The 24,788-nt window shown below is 47.5% G+C and overlaps 2 protein-coding genes across 2 annotated transcripts; one reads left to right on the top strand and one right to left on the bottom strand.

Moving 5' to 3' along the window:
- Positions 1-17,818: 17,818 nt before the first annotated feature.
- Positions 17,819-20,969, top strand: LOC125551544 (nicotianamine aminotransferase 1-like). The gene is made up of 8 exons (XM_048714801.1): positions 17,819-18,103; positions 18,189-18,478; positions 19,105-19,453; positions 19,658-19,870; positions 19,956-20,015; positions 20,095-20,250; positions 20,331-20,424; positions 20,614-20,969. Exons 1-8 carry the CDS (start codon positions 18,086-18,088, stop codon positions 20,751-20,753), a joined length of 1,320 nt encoding a protein of 439 aa, XP_048570758.1. The 5' UTR covers positions 17,819-18,085; the 3' UTR covers positions 20,754-20,969.
- A 487-nt stretch (positions 20,970-21,456) lies between these two features.
- LOC125551543 (periplakin-like) lies at positions 21,457-23,969 on the bottom strand. Its single transcript, XM_048714800.1, has one exon. It carries the CDS (start codon positions 23,418-23,420, stop codon positions 21,597-21,599), a length of 1,824 nt encoding a protein of 607 aa, XP_048570757.1. The 5' UTR covers positions 23,421-23,969; the 3' UTR covers positions 21,457-21,596.
- Positions 23,970-24,788: the final 819 nt, after the last annotated feature.

Raw genomic sequence — 24,788 nt, 5'->3', positions numbered from 1 at the left:
TAGTTTGTCATTCAGTTTTTTCCAATGATCAACATACCGCCTCAAATGCAACGTGTTCAAATTTGACGTTTTTCTGAACTCATTTACCATATTTAGGGGATTATGTGCATTTTCTAGGCATTAATTATGCACATAATTCAAATTCAAACAATCGGTGCATGAAAAGGTGCACAAGAATGGTCTGGAAAAACCATGCTCGTGCTATTTAGTACATTCTCATGCCTTTTACAAGGAATGGGCAGATATTTCAAGGAAATGTGTGGCAATAGTCAACCATAAACACGTCGTTTACTGGGTTAACAACTATACAAAAATGAAATACATGCTTGGAAAACATGATGCCTGGTGTGGTGCCATGGTATGGTATGGCATCATCGTGCCCTGGTAAAAATGTCGTCATGCACGCCTTTCATAAATCGAACCATCACCAAGGAAGTTTCATGGTTTCGAGGGGGAAATCACCAAGATTGAAGGGGATCCAAACTTCCTTTGTCCTTTGTCCACGAGTTTTTTTCTATGATGAACATACAACCTGCAAATCACTGTGTTCAAATTTGGCACTTCTTCGGGTTCATTTGCCATATTTAGGGGGATTATGTGCATTTCCTAGGCATTAATGCACATAATTCAAGTTCAAACAATCGATGCATGAAAGGGTGTACAAGAATGACCTGGAAAACCATGCTTGTGCCATTTAGTAAATTCTCATGCATTTTACAAGAAAGGGACATATATTTTGATGAAATGCGTGGCAGTGGTCAACCACTTGTTTATTGGGTTTTCAACTATAGAAAAATGAAATAAATGCTTGAAAAACATGACGCCTAGCATGGTGTGCCATGGTATGACCACATCATGCCCTGGTGAAAATTTGAGAAGGTTTGGTTGATGTCATCATGCACGCCCTTCATAAATCGAACCATCACCAAAGAAGTTCCATGCTTTCGAGAGGGAAATCACCAAGATTGAAGGGGAATCCAAATTTTCTTTATTCTTTGCTCTGGAGTTTTTTCCTACGACGGACATACACCCTGCAAATCACTGTGTTCAAACTTGGCATTTTTCTGGGCTCATTTACCATATTTAGGGGATTATGTGCATTTTCTAGGCATTTAGATATATAAATCCAATCCAGCTACAGGTGCATGGGTGTGATGTGAGGGACGTGGATTGACGTTCGATCGCGGCGCATCCTACGTGCACACGCGCGATCCGCGTGGCTGGGGTTCCGGCCAATCATAACGCAAAACACAATAGGCTCGGCGCACACTATTTCCGGAAGCAATGGAGATGAACCATGTGCGATAATGAATGAGCAAAATTGTAAGGGAAGCCAAATTTCTGTTGTCGTTTGTCGTTCAGCTCTTGAATACCACCGCACTGTACAGCTGCCCGGCCCCTCTGTCCCAAAGCTCTCTCCAGGCGTCGTCCATGGCACCATGGCGCACAGTAACTGGTAAGGAAGCAATGGCATCCCGTCACGCCGCATTCCTCGCCGTTCGCGACCGCACACATGGTAAGGTAGCGATGTCATCTCGCCGCGCCGAGTTCATCGCTGCCGGTGGCCAGACAGTTACATGGGCGGACTTTGAGGCTGCCATGGCCGAATGGGTGGTGGATCTAGAGGCAGCCAAAGCCGCACAGAAGGAGCGGAAAAGGCAGAAAGCAGTCAAGAAAAGAGAGTTCCGCCACCGTAAGAAAAAAGATGCCACACGCCATGGTGAGGAGAGCTTGGTGGAGATCGAAGCATGGTGGGCTGCCATCTAAAAGGCGAGAAGGATAACGCCGGTGTCTGGCCAGCATGCCCCGATGGCAGCATGTGAGAAGTAGTTTAAGTTTGTAGTATTAGAGCAAATAACCAGTCGTACTTTAAGTTTGTAGTATGAACGTACAATGTCGGTAAGAGCATCCTTTGAGGGCTTTGAGCGTTGATTAGCATGTGTGCCCGTGTGCATTTTTTGCGTTAATCATTAGAAGATCACAAAACACACGGTTTCTATGCCGTACCCGTCTGCGTTTTTGCGTTAATGATCCATAAGTCAGTTACCTGTGCAATGTTTCATAATAAACCAGGCATACCATTGACCGAAAAAAATCAACTACACGTGTACATTTTTTTGAGACGGGATCTGCCAACTTTGTTTTTTGTCGCACACGAGTATTTTACGCGCTTCATCTGCGTTGTGTGTTTCCCCCGCCCAAGTTTCAAGTCTCGCAATGAAATTTTCATTAGGCATGTGATTTCAGAATTTATTCCTCCAACCACATCCCCACCCCCCTCGCGCCTCCCCTACCGGCATTTCAAACTGCCGCCGCAGTAACCACAGCGTCAACCACATCTACATTCTGCTTGAATCTAGTCAGGTAATCCACCGATCTCTATCATGGCCCCGGCCTGATTGCTTAAATGGCGCCTGCGAAACATCCTCATGCCTCCAAATCCCCACCGCCGGGAGCTGATGGCGTTCCATGGCGTGATGGCCGTTGTGCGTGTTGACCCAGAGGAACACCTCGCCTTTGCCACCGCCGCAGACATGGTGCAGGCTCTGGCCCAGATGAAGTGCCCCAGCGACTACCCCCCCCCCAGGACTTAACAGGTAAGATCTGACCATCTAAATCTTACCAATACCACTTGCAACAGCTATGATTTGCACGGTTGATGTATTAAGCATGTTCGTGCCTTGTTTATTTCAGTATTGCACACTGTATGATGTTTAAATATTACCGTGTCCACCTCAATTTCACCAATACCAACAACAAACTTACAATACGTGACTCAGGATATCACTAGAGATGCTGCCCATTTGCTATTTTTAGTGGATGCTAACCCTATTGTACTTAACATGCCTGTCCATGTACTTACGTAGGGTCATAATGGCCGATGCTGTTGTTTGTCGTCGAGGTTAGCTGCATCCCATGTCTTACAGTATTTCACATCATTTGTGCAATTGCAGTTTAATTTTGCCCATTTAATTGTTGCCTGTAGGTACACATGTTAGTGGCACTGATCCACTCTTCGACCCGGAGGAACAGCTCGCCTCCGTCGTCGCTGACTTTGGGCGGGCTCTGGCCAAGATGAAGTGCCCCAGCAACTACCTCTCAGGACTTACCAAGTATGTACTCACTAGTTCAATCTTACCAATACCAGTTGCAATTAATGGCTATGTTTTGTAAGGTCAATGTATGAAGCATGTTCTAGTAAACATGCCTAACATGTTTTAGCTACTTTCCCTACCTTTTTATAGACATCTGGGACATTCTCTGCTCTGGCAGCACCTGCCTTGTGATGTTTAACTATGCCAATTGCATTTTTATCAGTACCGGTTTCAGTGTCTATTAAGCATGTTGCAATTAACAGTTGAATCCATTTTTAAACAGTTGTATTTCAATGGCTACAAACTTAGAAAACATGACTTAGGATGTTGTTAAGCCTGTTGCAATTAACAGTCGGTGTATCCATTTTTTAATCTGTCCATTTGCTACCATGCTACTCTCCACAATGAAGATATACTAGAGATGCTGCCCATTTGCTGTATTTGGTGGATGATAACCCTGTTGTACTTAACATGCATGTCCATGTACTTACGCAGGTTCATAACGGCTGACGCTATTGTTTGCCGTCGAGGTTAGCTGCATCTCATGTCTTACAGTATTTCACATCATTTGTGCAATTGTAGTTTAACTTCTACCATTTACTGGTTGCCTGTAGGTACACATGTCAGTGGCACTGCTCCACGCTTTGACACAGAGGAACAGCTCGCCTCCGCCACCGCTAACTTTTGGCGGGCTCTGGCCAAGATGAAGTGCCACAGCAACTACCTCTCAGGACTTACCAAGTATGTACTCACCAGTTCAATCTTACCAATACCAGTTGCAATTAATGGCTATGTTCTGTACGGTCGATGTATTAAGCATGTTCTAGTAAACATGCCTAACACATTTTAGCTATTTTCCCTACCTTTGTATAGACAACTAGGCCATTATCTGCGCTGGCAGCACCTGCCCTGTGATGTTTAACTCTTCCAATTGCATTTTTATCAGTACCGGTTTTAATGGCCATTAAGCCTGTTGCGATTAATAGTTGTATCCATTTTTAAAGAGTTGTATTTCAATGGCTACAAACTTATAAAACATGAATTAGGATGTTGTTAAGCCTGTTGCAATTAAAAGTTGTATCCATTTTTAATCTGTCCCTTTGCTACCGTGCTACTTTTTCGCAATGAAAATATCACTACAAATGCTGTTGTTTCATTACCATTTGCTATTTTTGATGGATGTTAACCCTGTTGTAGTTAACATTGGCTTTCCATGTACTTACACAGGGCTACAATGGGTGATGCTATTGTTTGCCATCGAGGTTAGCTGCATCCCATGTCTTATACACCATCTATTCCCAAATATAAGTATTTTTAGAGATTCCAATATAGACTACAGAAGGAGCAAAATGAGTGAATCTAGATTCTAATCTAAACTATAACTATAATTCTATATACATTTGTATGTAGTTCATATTGAAATAAATACTTGTACTTAGGAACATGGGTAGTTGTATTTTACATCATTTGTGCAATCTCAGTTTAGCTTCTAACATTTACTAGTTGCTTGCAGGTACATATATGAGCCGTACTGATCCACGCTTCAATCCCTTTTGCGTATGGGGAAATGAGATATTCATGAACAAGCGTCAAATGAGGAAACTAAGAAAGACTGTTAGGTGAAAGAAACGGGTGATTGGAATTAAACTCTTTAATTACACTTTGTCCAAGACAACAATGAACTTTAGGATGGTAAGTAATGTGTTGCCTTTTCCCCCTGCCCACAACAAGTTACTCTATTAGACCTCGGTATCTGATATTTTTCTCTTTTCAGTGGTTTCCAAAGATATTTACTGATGATTACCTTGCAAACTACATGACCGGGGTGGAGGCAACTAAGGTTAAAGTATATAATTCATGCTACCATGATAATGCTCTAGAAGTCTTCCTGAAGGCGATGAAGGATGGGCAGGCGATCGTCACAAGGGGTTGGACAAAAATGGTTCGTGCCTATGGCATGCAGGAAGGCACATTATGGGCATTCCGTTTCTTCAACACCGTCGACGGTCAAAATGATTTACACTTGTCTCTTCACCTTTTACCGCCTTTAAATATTGTGGTTCATCATAGTTAATTGCTGCCTAATCCTATAATTACTGAACATATTGTACTGGCAATTTTATTTATGGATTCATGGTTGAACCATTATGCTGAGAATTTGAATTGCACATTTCATATTTCAAAATTTCCAATTTGAATTATAAATTACAGGCAAAAATAAAAATATATAGGAGCTAACAAAATAATGTGCACACGGTTAGAAAGAAAACAGCGTGTGCGATATAAAAAGAGAATAGACAGTCATGGAACTTTGCAAACGGTTCTGGCAGTAAAAGCGCTTGTGATGGATAGCAAAATTCCACACAATTTTCTACATCAAATTGTGTGTGATGTAGTTCATAAAAGCAAACCGTTAACCAAGGCAGAGCGTGTGTGATAGTTACACCTTTTACACACGAGCATATACATAAAACTGTGTGGGATGTACATACGAACGGAAACGTTTTCCCTGGATTGACTGTGTGGGATGTACATAAGAACGGAAATGTATTCCTTGGATTGACTGTGTGTGATATACATACGAACGGAAATGTTTTACTGGGATTCATCGTGTGGCATGTACATACGAATGGAAATGAGTGCGTTTCGATGCCTCGCCCGATCACACACGAGTGATTTGGCCCTAGCGTGTGTCCTATCCCCGACGATTTCTGGGTCGTGTGGGAAGTACCCCCCTATCGCCCACACTCGGCGACGGTTCCAAATGCCTTCGTGGAAAGGGGTTTAAAACCGTTTGTATAGCACCGACACGTACCAGTGCATGATGACATTCATGGGAAGCTTTTCAAGAAGACTTATAGGTACCCAGATCTTCTTCATAGGAGAACCATTCATGTAGTTAGGTCCAATAAACCTGGCAAACACTTCACCATTCCAATTTTCAAACAATTTATAGTTTGAGTCAAATGACTCAGCAATGATGATAGGGTTAGCACAGTTATAACCAGATAATGTGGATGGATCTACAAGTGGCCCTTTTGAAGCAACCCATGTGGTTTTGGGGTACTACTCAGACTTCCAGTAGGAACCATCACCATTCATGTTTCTTTCAAAAATAATGCCCTCCTTTCTAGGGTTCCTGTTCAAGATTTGCTTCTTGAGGACATCATAAAGGGTTTGGTGCCCTTTGAGACTTTTGTACATTCATGTCTCAAGAAATGTCTTCAATCAGGCATTCTCATCAACAACAGTGGTGGTTTCCTCAGACGAGGGGTTAGTAACCACATATATAGTTGACGATATTTTCGTTTCAGAAGCATTTGAGCATTCGGTAGAAGAATTAGTGTTTTCACGCTCAAGGCATTTTAAGCAAGGTGGTACAGAATCTTCCTGAGCAGTACCGATCTATTGAGTGAGTAGTGAATCATTTTTAGTTCGAAGATCATCATGAGACGCTCTCAGTTTCTCTAGACCTTGATTCCTTTGAAGATAATCATAACAAAGATTCTCATGATCTACTGAGAGGGTATCATGGCGACTTAGAAGTTTTCATACTTTACTTAAAGATTTATTATGTCCTCAATCAAGGTTTGACTTTGATTCATTTCCTCATCCAACAGATCATCGCTTTTGTATAGCGGTATTTGAATCTTTTCCATAGCAATTTGTAGCAATTTTAGCAAGTTTCTTATAGCTAAGTTTGGATTCACATTTAGAGTCATCTTCACTCAAGGTGTCAAAGTAGGCAACACAGGAGGATACCTTGGCACCTGTTACCATGAAGCAATAGGTAGGAGCAGAGTCGTCGTCATCACTGACCTCATTGTCAATGTTGTCGCCATTCTCTTCATTATTGAAGATAGATGATAAATTGTAAGTACAATAGGCTTTTACGCCGAAACTTTGGGTTGTCGTGTTCTCCACGGGACTAGGCAATCAGCAGCTACGCTCAGCTAAAGCTAGGTAACACAATTCATATTATGAATGCAAGAAAATAAACCTAAACTATCAATGATTATCGCCAAAGAAAATGCAGATAAGCAAAGATAGATTCAGATTTTACTCACTTTCTTTTTGGTATTTCATATTACTTTAGACAATATAAACTAAAAAAGGGAAGTAACATGACAAGGACACATATATAACTATCATACATGTAACAGACGGAAGAAACAATACTAACTATCATACATGTAACAGACGGAAGAAACAATACTATGACATGGATAGAAATATATCACAACACAAATATATCTATTTTCACATGAACATAGTTAACAAAAGGATTTCAGAACAGACATAACCACACATATGCGAACAGGGGGGTTACAACACATAATTCTAGTACTCACAGATCAACAAAATGAGTAGTAACAAACAAGCACAAGTTAAGAAACAAACACATAGGGGATCACACACATACACTAGCCGAATACTAATTAACAAATGACAAGTGCCAACTGAACATGTAGCAGGTTGCGAGCACTCTTAGAATCTGAACATTACAAAGTTTTACACATCTCAGCTTACAAAAAATTCAGAGAGAGAGAGAGAGAGCAATAGCAAAGGGAGGTTGGGAGAGGAGATTCGGCAGAGGATGTTGGAGAAGGAGAAGCAGTAGGGGATGTAGCCGGAGGTGCAATAATAGAGGAGCAGCAACAGCGTGGGGACTTAGAGAAGAGCAGCACCAACAGTGATTGAGAAGGAGGAGGAGCGGCGAGGCAAGGGATGCAGGGTACAGTAGCAACAATTGGGACGTGGGGAGGAGCAGCAATGGAGGGAGAAGAAGAAGAGAGTCTCAGCATGAGTGTGAGGAGAAGAAGGTTGGAGACAAGAAGAGAGCAGTGGGCAGCAGGGAGATGGCTGTAGGCGCGGCAATGGCTGAGATGGATGGATGTTGCAGCGTATGGGGGTGATGGAGGCTGCTGGTGCAATGGTGCGGCGGCAACGATGGTGGATGGGTGGTGTTGGGTGCTATGGGCGCACCTACCAAACCGGCCTAGCTGTGGTGGTGGCCTGAAATGGAGAAAGGGGTAGGGGAGGGAGAGAGAGAGGTGCCATGCCTGAGGGGGATTGAAGATGAACTAGGGATTTTGACTCCTCGATCTGATCTGCAAACTTTACACATTAGCCTTCTTCCTTCTCTTCTTTCTTCACAAGAAGGTCCTTCCACTTCTTTAGCTAGCCCCATGGTTACTTCTTTTCATCTCACACAAGTCTCTTCTTCCTTCTCTTCTTTCCTTCACTCTTCTTGATAGCCACATAGATGTAATCTTGACAATTATAGTGCCTTTGCACACATTTTTGCAAAATAGATCAAATACTAGTAAATGATCCCTTTTTATGATTATCAAGCCAACATTAAATCAATCATAGCAAAGAATTGATGGTCACATCTCAATATATGGTATATTTGTGGCTAAATTATGAATAGGAAATGTGCTTATGAAGTTCCCCCACACTTAAACTTTTGCTTGTCCTCAAGGAAAGGATATGACAAAGGCAAGACAGTGAATGGTAAACTGACTAATGGATGCACTAGTAAATCAGGTCTCCAAACAATGCTTGCTTTGAACTTTGCTAGTGAAAAATAATGGTTAGGAGTGCTACAAAGAAATAGGATATTGTTAACTCATCATTTTAAACTTTTACAATGATAAAAGAAGATTGGCAAGTTCAAATGCTGATTATGCCAAAGGTTCCTAAAGAGAGCATGATCCGGAGAAACACTTATTACCATGAAAACAACATTGTGGTTGAACCACTTATTGAATTTGAAGGAAGCAATGATAATATTTTATCAGTCTCACCAAAGGAACATACCATCGATCCCGAGAACATGGTATACACCTGGATCGACCAATTATTAGTTTTTTGTTTGTCTCCCCAAAGGAACATACCACTGATCCAGAGAACGTGGTATACACCTGGTTCGAAAATTACAATTTTTTATATATAATTAACTCCAATCCGACCCAACCAGATTTCACAAGCGACGCGCGGCAGGCGCCAGAGCGGGGCGGCTAACGTGGCGATTGCCAGATGCGGGGTTGGTGCGCACCGGGTGGAAGCGTGGCGGCCACAGGAGCGTGATCGACAACGAGACGCAGCGAGCGGCGAAAGCCACGGAAGGCAGAGAGTAGAGAAGGAGGAGAGGTGGTCCATACCACCGATGCACGAGTTCACCAACGAGGCTCGACGGAGTCCGCCGGGAAGGAGGTCGAGGAGGCGAGCGTCGACAACATCGGGAAGGCTTCAGGATGAGGTGGCATCCGGGACGCGGTAGGGCATCGGGGCGCGGTTGCCCCTGATCCAGATCCACGCGGGAAGGGAAGACGGGGGGAGTGGGGGTAGTCGGGGGTTACATGCTAGGGTTTGCTGGGAGGGGAAGTTATATCCCCAAGGGGTTTGGGGCCGGCTTGGTTGGGGTGGGCCAAGGCCCGGGGGTGGCTTCAAGGGCCTTTTTCCTATTATTTACTTTCCTTTTCTTTTTACATTTTTTGTTTTCTTTCTAGTTTTCTTTATTTTAGTTTTATAAAATACCAAGTTAGCACATAAATTAGTATCATTAATATAGGCCATCGCCAAACTTAGTTTGGACCCAAAATAAAATAGTTTAATTTTTTATAATTTAAAAAGCTATTAAATTATTATTTTAGCCACTATTTTTTACTAGTTTAGGGCATTTAAACACTTTATAAGATTTTATTTCTCCACAATAATTACTTATGATTTATTTGACACATGTAGAACATTTTAGTTTAAAATCTTCGAAATCATTTATCATTTAACTTTATTTTAAATTTGAATTCGAACGGGATTTAATTCATCGCGAGATTGACAACAGTAATCATGATGATGTGGCATCATTAGTAGAGAGTTATTGTAGCTTAATTATTCGGGCGTTACACAGATATAAACAGAGCATAGCTAACTAACTAGATGATCCTAGTCTATTTCTAACTTAAATGTAACAACCTTTTGCGCCTAACAGTGGGTGTAGCATATTGGATGTACTCCCCTTTTTTTCTACTTCGCATATTAGATATGTATCAAGTTAAATTTAGCAAAGTTTGACCAAATTTATATTAAAAAATATCAACATCTATACTATCAAATACATGTATTGTGGAACTACATTTCATAATGAATCTAGCAATATTGATTTGCATTGTGAATGTTAATACTCCATCCGTTTCAAAATGTAGTGTGCGTAGATTTTTTTATAAAGTCAATCTTTGACCAAGTTTTTTAGAAAACTATTTATATCTATAATATCAAATATATAAAATATGAAACTACATCTTATGATGAATCTATTGATATGTGTTGGCATCTAGATGTAAATGTTTTTCTCTACAAATTTAGTCAAAATTTGTGAGGTTTGACTTTTTAGAAAATATATATTCACTACATTATGAAAAGGGGAAGTATAAATTTGATCAAAGTAGAGATACCTTGACTTAGGATAAAAATTATATGCATACTAAAAAGAACCGGAGGGAGCAATAACATTTTATATTATGAAACAGAGAAAGTATTCATCAAAGAGCAGACTAGTGAAAAACATGGGTTGCTTGAGAACTCAATCAATCTATCAATCAAACCGTGTATACGTAGGTGGAGGTGATATCCTGCTGTGTGGAGTTTGGCATCCTAGATGGCTCCTCTCCCTTCTCTCCCTCCGTCCCCCTGCTCCCCGCTCCCCTCCTCCTCCCCTGTCCTCGCCATGGCCCATGGCTCCCCCGCCGTCCCCTCCGTTCTCTGCGGGTCGGGATGGCTCTCCTTGCTCTTCTTCGGCGGCGTCCTTCCCTGGTTCGCGTTTCTGGGCGCTGGGCGACTTGGTGGAGTCAGATTCTGATTCGGAGGAGTGCGCTCCGTCGGTGGTGGTATCGGTGGTGCCGCCCGTGCCTGCGTCCGACCGCGCCCGAAAATTTGCTCCGGGTGGCCGGGGCCGGCCGGTGTCGTTTCCCTCTGGGTCATCGGGGTGGTGGTGCGTTGGTCGGCGCCGGCGGCGTGCGGGTCGGGGCCCGGCTCCTTCCCCTGAGCGTGGTCTCCTCGGTCCTTCCCCGTCCGCTGTGATGTTGGATTTGGTTGATGTGGTGTCTCCGGTCGCTAGTCCTGCTCGCCCTCCTCCTCTCCGGCCTGGGCCGGTGGCGGTGGCGGCGGTCGCGCCAGATTATGCGGGGGCGGTTGGTGGCCAAACCCTAGATTCGATCTACCTTCCAATCAAGATGGGCCTTGGTGGGCTCGTGGGCCTGGCGGCGCCTAGTTCGCTTCGGGCTGGGCCGCCTGGGCCCCCGGCTCTGTCGTCCCTCGAGTCTCCCCCCCCTCTCGTCTGTGGGCCCGGGGCAGATGGTTGTGGCCACTGCTTGCGTCCGTCCCCTTCCCGGGCCTGTGGCCCCGTTCCGGCCCATTCGGCCCTCTCTGGCCTGGCCTATTGTGGCTATTTATGGGTGCACCGCGGTGCCTCTCCCCCCTTCCTAGGGTTTCCTGCTTCCGCCGCCGATATCCGCAGGGCGCGTCGCCCTATCCGCCATTTTTCCAGATCCTCTCCCTCCCCACCCCCTCTCCTCCTTTCCTTTGCTGAAGTGATCGCCATGGACAAGTCTAGGGGTTCCTCCTCCGAGGCCCTTTCGGGTAGCAAGCGGGCCCGTGAAGCTTCGCTGGGCGATGGTGTCGATCTGGCCTATGAAGCGGAGCTGCGGTCCAAGCTCGAATCTGAGCGGGCGGTGCGCGTGTTGCCGTGCGAGCGGGAGGATTGGGAGGCGGGGCCGGAGCGCTCCGTGGCCAGATCTGGGACGGCGCTCCCTGGATCTGGTGGTGCGTCGGGGTCTAGGCCGGATCCCTGGGAGGCCGCTGCTGCTTCGGCTGGCGGTGGTTCCTCCACGTCGGCGCCGCGTCCCGCTCCGGCTAGGGGCCCGGTCCCTCCGCCCCGGCCTCCTCCTCGCTCGTTTGTGGCGGGTGTTGCCTCTCGCTCAGGGCCGCGCTTCGGGCCTGGTTCTTCCTCTTCGCAGGCTGGGGAACGGCGCCCTCCTCCCTCTACTTCGGGTGCCCCTTCTGTGATCCGTGGTGATGGCATCCTGCCGCCGCCGTTGCCTCCCCCTCCTCGCCAGCATCCTACTTCCTCGGGCCCCTCATCGACCCTGACTTGTTTTGCTTGCCACCGCCCGAACCACTTCCAATCTAGATGCACTAACCCACCCTTCTGCCTCATTTGTCGCTCCGATGGTCATCTTACTGTGGACTTTCGTAACCGTACCAAGAACCCCTCCTTCATTCAGTTTGGCTTGGGTTTACCCGGATGTTCTTTCTTCTCTCTGGATGCTGATGTCCCTGTGGTGATGGTTGCGCGGTCCTTCTCTAACGCAGCCATCATCACGGTGTGTGGCCAGTTGATTTCTCCGCAGACCCTCCTGGATGGTTTGAAAATATGGGACGATGGTGGCTGGGACTGGCAGGTGCGCCAGCTTTCAGAGTATGAATTCGCAGTGGTTTTCCCCTCCAAGGACTGTCTACGGATGATCTCCTCATGCACCAGTTTTACCCTCCCCTTGAACCAGCTTGTGGTATCTGTCAAAGCGGCTACTTGTGGTGCCAAGGCAGTGGGCCCTCTCAGCAAGATTTGGGTGCTAGTTGACGACGTGCCAGTTGGGCTTCGATCTGTGGAGTTCATGATGGTGTTTGGTATGCTCATTGGCAAGCCCGTGGAAGTGGATTCGGAATCTCTGGGCAAGGTTGGCCCGGTTCGTCTCAATGTCTAGTGCATCGACCCCGTCTGTGTTCATGGTTCCATTGATGTCTTCCCTTCTCTTGAGGGTGTGCAACTTCGGGTTCGGGTGGAGGGTGCTGAACCCCGTGCTCCACCTACGCCTCCTCCTTCCAAGCCTTCGGACCAAGATGACCTGCAGGGGGATGGTTCGGCTGGGGGGCATAACCCAAGTGGAGGTACTGATCCGCGTTTTACGCATCTGAATGGGATAAGCTGGATCCGGATGAACGCGAGCTGCTCAAGGATAACGCCCCTGCTCCTAATCCTCAGAAGGAGGACTTGGCTTCTCGTTCGCTGCTGTTGGTAAGGGGACCCCCTACTCTGGTGTTTGCTCCAATGTGCCTACTCGCCCGCAGTCTCCATCCTTCTCTAGGATCAAGGATCTTCCCGCTTCCCCCTTGCGCTCCACCGAGCCCTCAACTAAGAGGAAGAAGAAATCATCGGTCCGAAAATTCTCGGCTAAGAGTCGGGCCTCCTCCACTTCCAAGCTTTCGGCGGCGGGTCTGGATCATCGTCTGGACAAGGATCTGGGCTCCGCCTCGGGGTCTGACCTTGGGCCGGCGTCGCCGATCCGGTGCTCCCCTTTGCTGCATTCTCCGGCGTCCACGAAGCGGAAGGGCCGACGCGTGCGCGATTCTGGCGTTTCGGTGGCGGTGCGGGCGGAACAGCGTGTCGCGGCCAGGGATCTCCCTCCTTCAGGTTCGTCTGCCCAACCATCTCTTCCTGCCTCTCCTGTTCGCCTTGTTTTACCAGCTCTGTCAGATGATCATTTGTTGCATATCATGTCTGATATTGGGGTGGCTGCTATACCGGGGATGGGCTCTCCCTCTCACGTTCTTTCTGTCATTAGGTCCAATGAGGCAGCCCAGGCTGCTATTTCTAAGGCCGTGGAGGCCATGAAGGGTGTTGGTCCTGCTGGTGCTGAGGGCCAAGCCAGGGGGTTGGAGGCGACAAATGGTTGTGGCCAGTCATCTGCCCCCCGCCCCTTGCTAAGGTTGGGCGTCCCAAGCGATCTAAGCCTTGTGTGGATCCGTGCAGATCGATTCTTCGTATTAAAAACTTTTCCTTCAAATGAGAGCTTTATTCTGGAATATTCATGGTTTCGGTGCTAGGGGGCGCCGTGACCAGATTCATGACTTGGTTTGTGGTGAACATATTGACATTTTAGGGTTGGTCGAAACATTTAAGGAATCCTTTTCCCCTTCCGAACTCTCTGCGATAGCTGGGATGGATAGGTTTGATTAGCACTTTCTCCCTGGGCTAGCTGTGTGGTTCATCATCGTCAGCTGAACACTCTGTGGGAATTTATGGTGGTATACGGCCCTGCGGATCACACGCTTGCTCCTTTCTTTTTGGATGAACTGTCGATTAAGATTGAAGCATGTAATATTCCTCTTTTAATTGGGGGTGATTTCAATTTGTTACGTTCTCCGGTCGACAAGAACAATGCTAATTTCTCCTGGCCTCTTGCCAATGTTTTTAATGATTTCATTAGTAATTGCGTGCTTCATGAGCTCCCTAGGGTGGGGTGCGTTTCACCTGGTCTAACCATCAATCCTCGCCTGTCCGGTCGGTGCTGGACAGGGTTTTTGTTTCTGATCAGTGGGATTCGCTGTTTCCCCTCGCGCTGCTTAAGGCCAGGCCTGCGGTGGGCTCTGATCATGTTCCCCTGATCCTGGATGCCGGTATCCTTTCACTTGTTTCTCCCTCCCGTTTCCAGTTTGATGCTTCTTGGCTTGTTGTTGAGGGTTTTTGTGACATGATGGTTTCTAAGATTACTAATCTTCTATCTTCTCCTCATCGCTCCTTTGGTCCCATGGATGATTGGCACAAGTTGTCTTATGAGCTGCGTAAATTCTTGAGGGGGTGGTCTCGAAATAGGGCGGCCGAGTTGCGTAGAGACAAAGAGTCCCTTGAATCTCAAATCCGGGTTTTGGACCAATCTGCTGACACATCTGGGCTCTCCGCCTCTCAGTGGGCTACTCGCTGCTCCCTGGAAGACGCTTTGATGATGCTTCACCAACAGTCAGAAATTTACTGGCGCCAACGAGGTGCCCTTAACTGGACCTTGAAGGGTGATGCTATGACGGCATATTTCTTTGCGATCGCGAATGGCAGACGCCGTAGATGTTTCATTGACACTCTGTTGATTGAGGGTGTTAGAATTTCGGACCAGCCCCTCATCATGAATCACATTGTTAGCTTCTATTCCAATATACTCGGCTCTAAGCCGGACCCTGGGTTTGGCCTCTGCTCTGACTTCTGGGATGAGGGGTCTAAGATCTCTCCGGGCAAAAATTCGGGCCTGATGGTCCCCTTATCTGACGAAGAGATCTGGCAGGTGATTAGCTCGGCGAACCCAAATGCTGCTTCCGGCCCTGATGGTTTTTCTATCCCCTTCTTTAAAAAATTCTGGCCGTAGTTGCGGCTTCTCATTTGTACGATTATCCATGGGTTGTGGTTGGGTACGGTGGACATCTCTCGCCTTAATTACGCTGTCATTACCCTTATTCCTAAAGTCAAGGGCGCGGACTTGATATCGCAATTTAGGCCGATTGCCCTTATTAATAACTTCGCCAAGTTTCCGGCTAAAGGGTTAGCCACTCGCCTCTCCCCCATTGCCCACCGTACCATTAGCCCTTTTCAGTCGGCTTTCATTAAGGGTCGCTTCATTCTGGATGGGGTTCTTTGCTTGCATGAAATCGTTCATGACCTTAAGATTCGCAAGTCGAAAGCGGTGATTCTAAAATTAGACTTTGAGAAGGCCTATGACTCGGTGAGTTGGCCTTTTCTTCGTAGAGTTTTATTGGCCAAAGGGTTTGAGGGGACCCTTGTCCATAGGATTATGCAGTTGGTCTCGGGAGGCCACACTGCCATCAATGTTAATGGTCAGGTTAGCAAATTCTTTGCCAACGGTAGGGGCCTGCGGCAAGGCGATCCTGCCTCTCCCATTTTATTTAATTTTTTTGCGGATGCTTTATCTCGCCTACTCTCCAGGGCAGCCACTTGTGGGCACATTACTCCGGTTTGCTCTAATCTTATTCCCCATGGTCTGACCCATCTACAATATGCGGATGACACTATTATTATGGTCGAGTTGAATGAGGCCTGCCTTTTCCCACCTCAAATTTATTTTATTATGCTTCGAGGTGATGTCGGGGATTAAGATTAACTTCGCCAAGAGCGAAGTGGTTGTGACTGGTGTGGACGAATCGGAAGCCGCGCGAGTGGCCCACCTTCTTAACTGTAAGCTGGGCTCCTATCCGTTCAAGTACTTGGGTTTGCCTATTTCCCCGGATGTGCTTCATGCCAAAGATTTTGCCCCGGTAGTCACAAAGGTGGGGAACAGGGTCCTCCCCTGGCGGGGTAGATATAATATGAATGCTGGTAAAATGGCTCTAATTAATGCTTGCCTTTCCTCCCTCCCCATGTTCCTTATGGGCTTCTATCTCCTGTCGGCTGGGATTCATGCTGATTTTGACAAACACCGTGGGGCGTTTTACTGGAATGTTGCGGACAATCGTCGCAAATTTCGCTTCGTCAAATGGAAATTGATGTGCAGGCCCAAAAACCTTGGGGGGTTAGGAATTCTTAATACTTCCATCATGAATCAATGCTTGATGATTAAATGGTGGTGGAAGATTATGAGCGCTGAGGGTCAACCCCTTTGGTTGTCGATCCTTAAGGGTAAATATTTTCCGTCCTCGAGCCCGATGTTTGCTCTGCCGCGTGGTGGCTCTCAGTTCTGGATGTCTCTGGTCAAAGTTAGACCTATTTTTCAATCTTTCGTTAAGTTTGTTGTCGGGGACGGATCCTCGATTATGTTTTGGCTTGATTGGTGGTGTGGAGATTCACCTCTCTCGGTGACCTTCCCTACCCTTTTCTCTTTCTGCTCTGACCCTAATATTTCTATTGCGAAGCTTGCATCCCAGGGGTGGAACCTGGCCTTTCGCCGCTCTCTGTCGCCTGTAGAGTTTGAAGATTGGCAACGTCTTACTACCCTCTTCCCTACGCTCTCGACGGTCAGGGATTCGGTGCTTTGGCCGCTTTCTGCCTCTGGGCGTTTTTTCGTTAAGTCTCTTTATTATAAGCTCGTTGGTGGCTCGCCTACCAATCATTTTTCCCATATTTGAAAGGCCCGTATTTCCCCTAGGATTAAAATTTTCTTATGGCAAGCTTTCCGAGGCCGGTTGCCCTGGGCTGATCAAATTCGTAAGAGAAATGGGCCAGGCTCCCAATTCTGTGCCCTTTGCGGTGCTCGGATCATATCTTTTTTCACTGTCACCTGGCTAAGCTTATTTGGAGTTGTGTGCGGGACTGGCTTCGTGTCTCTTGGGGCCCTGCCTCCTTTGCCGAGTTGCGCAGCTTGGCTTCCAACCTTTTTGGTGTTTCTAGGCGCATCTTTTGGGTGGGCTTGGGGGCTATATGTTGGTCCTTGTGGACAACTAGGAACAAATTTACTATCGAGCACGTGTTTCCGGCTAAACCGGCTGACTGCTTATTTAAATTGTGTGCTTTCCTGCAGCAGTGGAGATCATTGACTAAGGTCGACGACCAAGAGGCGCTCTCTATGCTGATCTACAAAATCCGGACGACGGCGTCTCAGTTATGCGGACAAGAGCAGGATGCTTGATTGCTTCTTTTGGGCCAAATGCTTTAGCTTTAGTTGGATCTTTCTCTTCCGGCCTGCGTGCCGTGTACTGGCGTGGGAGCCATGTACCTGACTTTATCCTTCGTCGTCTCACCCATCGTTGGAGCTTGGATATGTTTGATACTTTTCTGTGATGTTGTTGCCACCTGCCTTATGTCTTTATTTATAAAGTTGGGCATGCCTTTCCTCTCAAAAAATCCTGCGGTGTGAGCTTTATCTTGTGACACGACACACGTATCGCTCTTGGCTTTTGCATCCATACATGCCTCTACTTGTAAATCTCTCCCTCTCTCGCTTCCACGGCGTGCGTCCGCGTCTCTCTCCAACAGAGTCCTTGGCTGCAGTGAAAGTCCGGCGCGGAAGGAGCTAGCCAACAAACTCCGAAACGCTTGCTGGTTCTGACCATCACTTGTGCGTCTGTGAGCCACGGAACCGCTACAAATACGCCCCGTACGCCCCGTGACTAGCGACGACAGAACCCTCACGTACGCCTAGATCTCATCTCTTGTTCTCTTCCATTCGTTTCCCCTCTCTCTCTCTTTCTGTTTGTGTGCAGAGTCTGCTCTCATGGCGCCGACTGCCCAGGTACCACCTCCCTCACCAACCCCCGCTGTGAAGTGCGAACTGCAGTTAATGTGCATGCCTCATTTCCTGTTTCTTGGTTCTTCAGATTGCGGCGCATGAGCGGCTTGGAGGCTGCGCGTGCGCGTGCAAGGCGGCGGTGAGGTGCCACCCGGCGCTGTCGTCGGAGGGGAAGGCGTCCATCAGGGGAGTCGTCGGCGAGCTGCTCGCGGCAGCCGGCAAGGACAAGGGCCTCGTCTCCCTCGGCGTTGGCGACGCCTCCGCGCACGCCTGCTTCCGCCGGGGTGGGGAGTTCGCCGCCGACGCCGTCGCCTGCGCCGCCAGGTCCGGGGACTTTGACTGCTACGCGCCTTCCTACGGCTTCCCCGCCGCACGCCGGTGAGCGCATGTTCGTCGCATGCCATGTTTCTTCAACTTGGCTAACCAATCAAAACATTCTAGTAATTATTTTGATTTTTTAGAGGTTTCGTTGGTGACATCGAAATACTAGTACCATTTGATACGCATTGCAAAGCACTTTCACATCATTTGATTTTCTTCCATTTTGCAACACCTCCACATTCACATGGCGTTTGCCCATAACAAAGACGTTACGATATGTGGTACGACCTGCTTGGCTCCCCGCCACCTGGACTATCAATATCTGTCAGAAAGTTCTAACTTCCAACTCAGTTAGTCAGTTGTACTACACTGCACCCTTGATAGCTGGCAACCACACATATACTAGTAGTAGATGTACAAACAGGATATGCAGACCAACAAAGCTAACCATTTCAAGCCGTTCATGTCACTGGTGCACCTTCACTGACCAATCTCTTTCAGCTTTACATTTTTCCCAATACAACAAAACTTTGACCCCCCCCCCCCCCCCCCCCCCCCAAAGTTTGCATTCTAAAGATGATGAAAACGATGTTCGCTTCATATTTGTTTTGACAAGATTTTACCAATCTTGATGACATCCCTGGTAATTCTTTCACTGACGCAAGGGACATTCTTTGTAACAGCGCGGTTGCCGACCACCTGTCTCTGTCTGCCGGCACACACCACCGCATCCGGGAGTCTGACGTGTTCATGACGGTCGGAGGTACAGGCGCGATCACTGCCATCACCATGGTGCTCGGTGGGTCTCCCGGGGCTAACATCCTGCTGCCTCGACCGGGCTTTACCCCCTATGAGGCAGCCTGCGAGCTTGTCGGTGCCGAGCCTCGGTTCTACGACCTCCTGCCCCGGCAAGGCTGGGAGGCCGACCTTGCAGGAGTACGTGCCATGGCTGATGGCGCCACGGCAGCCATAGTTGTCATCAATCCAAACAATCCTTGTGGCGCTGTCTACTCTACGCAGCATCTTCTCCAGGTGACCATCGGACGGCAGAGTTCACGAGCACAGCTTGCTGCATCCTGAAAACCGAAATCACAATGATTTTCATTAACAAAAACCTCTAAAGAATCAGGCTCCTACAAACACTGAATATTATGAACAAATGTACCTTCATGTACTCTGAACATGCATGATTTACTGGCATAGCACTGATCACCAACTGCATCCCTTGATCTATAGATTTCTGAAACTGCAAAAGAGTTGGGGATTCCAGTAATAGCGGATGAGGTATATGCACATATGGTCTTTGGTGCCAGCAAGTTTGTGCCCATGGCCTCATATGCACACATCGCACCAGTTATCACTATTGGAGCCATCTCAAAGAGATTCATGCTACCAGGATGGCGTCTCGGTTGGTTGGCATTCTGTGATCCTAATGGTGCAATCAAGCATGTAAGACACTAGATTCTTCTCATGTTTCTCCATTGCTGGCTATATGAACTCATGTACGCAGATCCATAATTTTGTTCTTTTAAAGGTCAGAACTGCAACTGAGATGCTACTGAACGTGACTTCAGGACCAGCCTCGATCATTCAGGTCAGGATCCTATTACGAAACAATGTTTAACCTACACAAACGAATTTGCATTAATTCATTTAGATCTTTTGACACACAGGCAGCAGTTCCCAAGATTCTTTTGGATGAACATGACGAGTTCCACCAGAATGTTGTGAACTTGCTAGAGTCTGCTGCTGATGCTCTCTACAGAAGAGTGAACCAGATTGAAGCTCTGCAATGCTACTCAAAGCCTCACGGTTCAATGTTCATGATGGTTGGTTCAAAGTTGCACTTGTCTTTGTATATAATGATTAATTATCCTATCTTTGAATTGATGATCAAAAAATTATGCAGGTTGAAATCAACACTTCACTTCTGTTCGGCGTTGCAGATGACATGGACTTTTCTCACGAATTGATCAAAGAAGAATCAGTTCTTATTTTACCTGGTATAATACACCAAAATTTCTGTCTTTCTCTTACTAGTATGACCTTATAACCATTCTGAACCGCTAGGATGTGGTAAGCAATACTAGAAGTTCCTTAAATGGTTGATCTTGTAGTGGCTTCTGCGTTCTTAAGCACTAGTCTTGTTCTCTAGATTTACAATTTCAATTTCTGTCCTTTCTGATTTCCAGGTTCTGTCCTTGGGTTGAAGAACTGGGTTAGGATATTCTTTGGGGCACCTGTTCATCTAATACTGGAAGCCTGCGATAGGATTGAGTCATTCTGCCAGAGAAGGGCAGGTCAAGCAAAACTATTGAAAAAAACGTTCTGAAACCACCATATAGGGTTTTTGTTAGCTCAATAACATTTATACGGCCTCTGATTTCAGTTCTCAGATGCATATTTTATGTCATACAGCTGAAATTTGTATATAGAATCTGAGGAACGGTTACCAGATAGTGTGTAGCAGAATAAAAGTCTGCAACAAATTTACAGAATAAAGGTTTTCTCAATAATAAGCATTCCTTATTACTGCATAGCAGCAATACTATTACCGTCTATTGGTTGCAAATAACAAGTGAGCCACAAGATCGACTTTATTCCCAATCGAGCTACAACCATTGTAAGAGAAAAAAAAACAGCTGAATGTTCTAAACGCCAAGTACAATATTGATAATTGTTGGTAGTAGGAGGGTATAAAGTTAGACAACTGTGCTTGCGGTCTAAGGAGGAAAGAAGTGCATAATCCAAATCCTTTGTTTCCTAAGCGGTGATAAAATCTATTGCATAGTATCTAACAAAATGAATTTATTATGTCGTAAGTGTTCTCTCTTCATCTGTTTAACATGACACATTCAGATGTGTTTATAGAGCCGATCCAACAGGCATGTAAGGTATGTACGACAGGTTCTCATTATCCTATCAGATCACTGAGAACTGCAAAGATATATTATCAATTATTAATTGTAACATGCCATAAAATGCAGACATTGAACAAAGACCAGCTCAATTCCAGGAAAACATGCAAACACAGATATAGAAACTCAACTTCATTTATAGTACCAAACGGTTCGTCATATGGCAAAAGTAGGTAGTAAAACAAGTGGAAGCCTGGTTATTCTTATTTGTGCATGCTCAAGCAAGCGAACAAAAAGCGAGTAAAAGAGTTCTCTGTTCACCGGCTACGAGCAGCGTAGACAAAGGAAGCGGCGGCGAGAACGGTCGTGGTAGGGCACAGCCATGTCCACGCGCTACTCTTCCCCCTCTGCCGCGCCTCAGCGACTGCGAGATGCAGCTCCTCAAGCTTCCCATTCAGGCTACCGATCTGTCTTTCCTTGTTTAGTGCTTCTGCCTTCAACACCCCAATGTCACGGTCCTTCTCAGCATTATAGCTCTCAAGCTCCCCAAGGTTCAGCCTTAGCTTGTCTCCTTCAGATTTCTCCTTGCCAAATGCTTTCAGAAGCACAACCTTCTCAGCTAGGAGCGAAGAATACTTGTTCTTGAGATCATCACAGTGAACACGTTGATCCGCTATGGTACCGTTCAGTGCAGTCAGCTTAGCCATCAGCTTTGCAGCCTCAGCATCTTTCTGGTGGACAGAGGCCATGGCAGCATCCTTGTTGGCTTGAATTTTTTCAACCCTCCTCTTCAGCCCATCCAGTTCCTTCTCCAACTTGGTCTTCTCAGTAGCAAATGCAGCCGCAGCCGCTTCATTTGTTTTCCTCATCTCGTTAATCTCATTGCGGAAACTATCCACGTCAGCCACCACTGTGTTATACTTGCTGGTGGCATTTGCAACTTCGATCTGGAGATTCTCCACCTCCTTCTGCGCGGCATCTAACTCTGCCTTGCTAGTCTCTATCTCCAACTCCATTTCCCTGTTCCTAGCCTGGGCCGCCGAGAGCTTTGCCTCCAAAGACTGGATCTTCACCTCCATTTCCGCCTCACTGGATATCAGGCTGTCCAACTGCTTGGATTTCTCATCAAGCTTCTCCTTCATTTCCTGCCTCCATATCTCTGTGCTCTTTTTGTAATCATGGAAGTTTCCCTCCACTTCTGCCTTGAGAGCACTGACACTGTGAGCCGTGGCACTCATTTCCCCCAATTGCTTCTGCAATTCGCCTTTCCCTGCACACAGCTCAGTACTCTTCCCCGCCAGTTCACCAACAGAGGATTCCAATTGGGTGACATTTTCGGACGCAGAGGCGGCCTCCACCTGCTTCCTGCGGAGGAACTCCTCGACTTTAAGTGTATCCACTTCGGCCTCCTCCAAGCGCGCTGCAGCCTCGACCCTGGCATCCGTCTTGCGAGCCACCCTCGCCTCCGCGACCTGGAGCGACTGCTGGGCGTCGGCTAGGTGCCCGCGCAGCGCCGTGCCATGCTCGGCGGCAGCTTGGAGGGGGGCAACAAGGGCAGCCCGGAAGACCACATGCTCCAGATCGGCGAGTGCAGCAGCATCGGCAGAGCACTGGTCGACTTGCGCGGTGAGCGTGGCCACCACCCCCCGCGCCTCAACTGCCTCCTTAAGGAGCGTGCCGTTGAGCGACTTGAGATTCTCCACCTCATGCTCCGGCGACGAGTCCCGCCTCTCCTCCGGGACCTGGTCCTCTGACCCCGTCTTTGCTGACGGCTCGCCGCTGTTGGCTGCCTCAATCGAAGGCGGCGAGTTCGCGTCGGCCGGCGCCGCTGAATCCGGTGGCATCTCGTCGCCAACTGTAGGCGTCGACGGGTCTCGATTGGCCGCTGCCGCAGAATCCACCGGTGACTCGACGCCATCGGCCGCCTCAACTGGCGGCGGCGCAGCATGTTCTCCATTGGGAATCGCCGCAGATTCCGGCGGCGGCTCATCGTCCCCAACCGGAGTGGGCATCGGCGGTTGAATCGCGTCTCCGCTGGCCGACGCCGAATCCACCTGCTGCGGCTCGTCGCTGTTGACCGCTACATGGGAGGAGGCGGCGGCGGCGGGCGCCTTCTTCTTCTTATTCTTGCCCTTGCCCATCGCTAGGTGTCGTCTCTCCCTAGGGTTTGCGTTGCGACCACCGGAGATTACGCCATGGGCGTGCTTATTAATACAGAGATTTAGTGAAACTGACCCGTGGGTCGGGGCAAGCCCGTGCCCGAACCGTCAGTGGCGCGGGAGCGGGAGGGGTTTGGAGGTGGTGAGTACGTGCGGGAGGCCAAGCGCAACCGTTGGGGCGCGTGAGGTTTGAAAGGAAACCATCCCATGGTGGGGGAACGGACGGTCGGGATGCACCGCAGGCTTATCGCGTTCTGCGCCGCACGCGCATGGAGACGAGCAGCCTGGCCTCGCGAAGAGGTCGCCGTCGCCGTCGCTTCTTCCCGCGCGCGACGGGTGGATCTCGATGCACCGCCCGTCGCGTGCTCTCTTCTCTTCGGCCTGTTCGCCGTCGCCGTGCACTGGAATGTTCTCGCCGCCAGCGACAGCCGTTCCAGGCAGTTGCACTCGCGGTAAACATATATACGTCCAAGTATACTATACTGGAGTATTATATTATAAAAAAAGATTGACGGTAAATGGATTTTATATTCCTCAAATATGTAGTAATAATAGACATGTCGATTACAAGTAATGAGAAATAAAGTCCGGGATCACAATATCCCAAGAACCAGAGGATCTATTACTAAAGGAATTCCTAGCTAATTCATCCGCGACTTGATTAGCATCACGGTCACAATCCTTATACAAGATCTTCACAAAATCCAGGACCATTTGATTATAGCCACGTCCTGTCCAAGATAATCATCCTATAAATGTACTGAACCCACAGCAGGCAGTCGGACTCAATTTTCACGGTTTCACATTCTAAGAGGGTATTTGGATCCGAGGGACTTATTTTAGTCTGACTAAAAATAGTTTTTTTAAGAGGCTAAAGTTCCAAGCACCCCTGACTAAAAAGGGGTTAAAACTAGTCTTGAGACTAAAGTTTTTTAGTCAGGGGTATCCCTACTAAAATGTGGATTAGTCCTCTCTCCTCATTTAACTCCTCTCAACACTTGCGAGTTCTGGATTCACTAGTAGAAAAGGGGGCAAAGGTCCAGGCCGGGTCAGTCCATTAGTCCCGGTTCAGTCCAGAACCGGGACCAATGGGGGCCGGCCGGGCCACGTGGGCCATTGGTCCCGGTTCGTCTGGACCTTTTGGTCCCGGTTAGTGGGACGAATCGGGACCAATGGGCCTCGCTCCTGGCCCACCACCATTGGTCCCGGTTGGTGGCTTGAACTGGGACCAAAGGCTCCCCTTTAGTCCCGGTTCATGCCACCAACCGGGACCAATGAGGTGCCTATATATACCCCCTCGCGTAAGAGCAGAGCACACTGCTCTGTTTTTTCTGGCCGAGGGGGAGAGGG

Source organism: Triticum urartu, chromosome 4 (genome assembly GCF_003073215.2).
Source record: "Triticum urartu cultivar G1812 chromosome 4, Tu2.1, whole genome shotgun sequence".
In the NCBI taxonomy this organism is placed as follows: Eukaryota; Viridiplantae; Streptophyta; class Magnoliopsida; order Poales; family Poaceae; genus Triticum; species Triticum urartu.
This window is presented reverse-complemented; position numbering and strand designations above follow the sequence as displayed.

Coding starts and splice junctions, on each gene's coding strand:
- LOC125551544 (XM_048714801.1), top strand. Junction 20,251..20,330: donor ACGGTTCAATGTTCATGATG/GTTGGTTCAAAG, acceptor AAAATTATGCAG/GTTGAAATCAACACTTCACT. Junction 20,425..20,613: donor ATCAGTTCTTATTTTACCTG/GTATAATACACC, acceptor TCTGATTTCCAG/GTTCTGTCCTTGGGTTGAAG.
- LOC125551543 (XM_048714800.1), bottom strand. CDS start 23,420: ATGGGCAAGGGCAAGAATAAGAAGAAGAAGGCGCCCGCCGCCGCCGCC.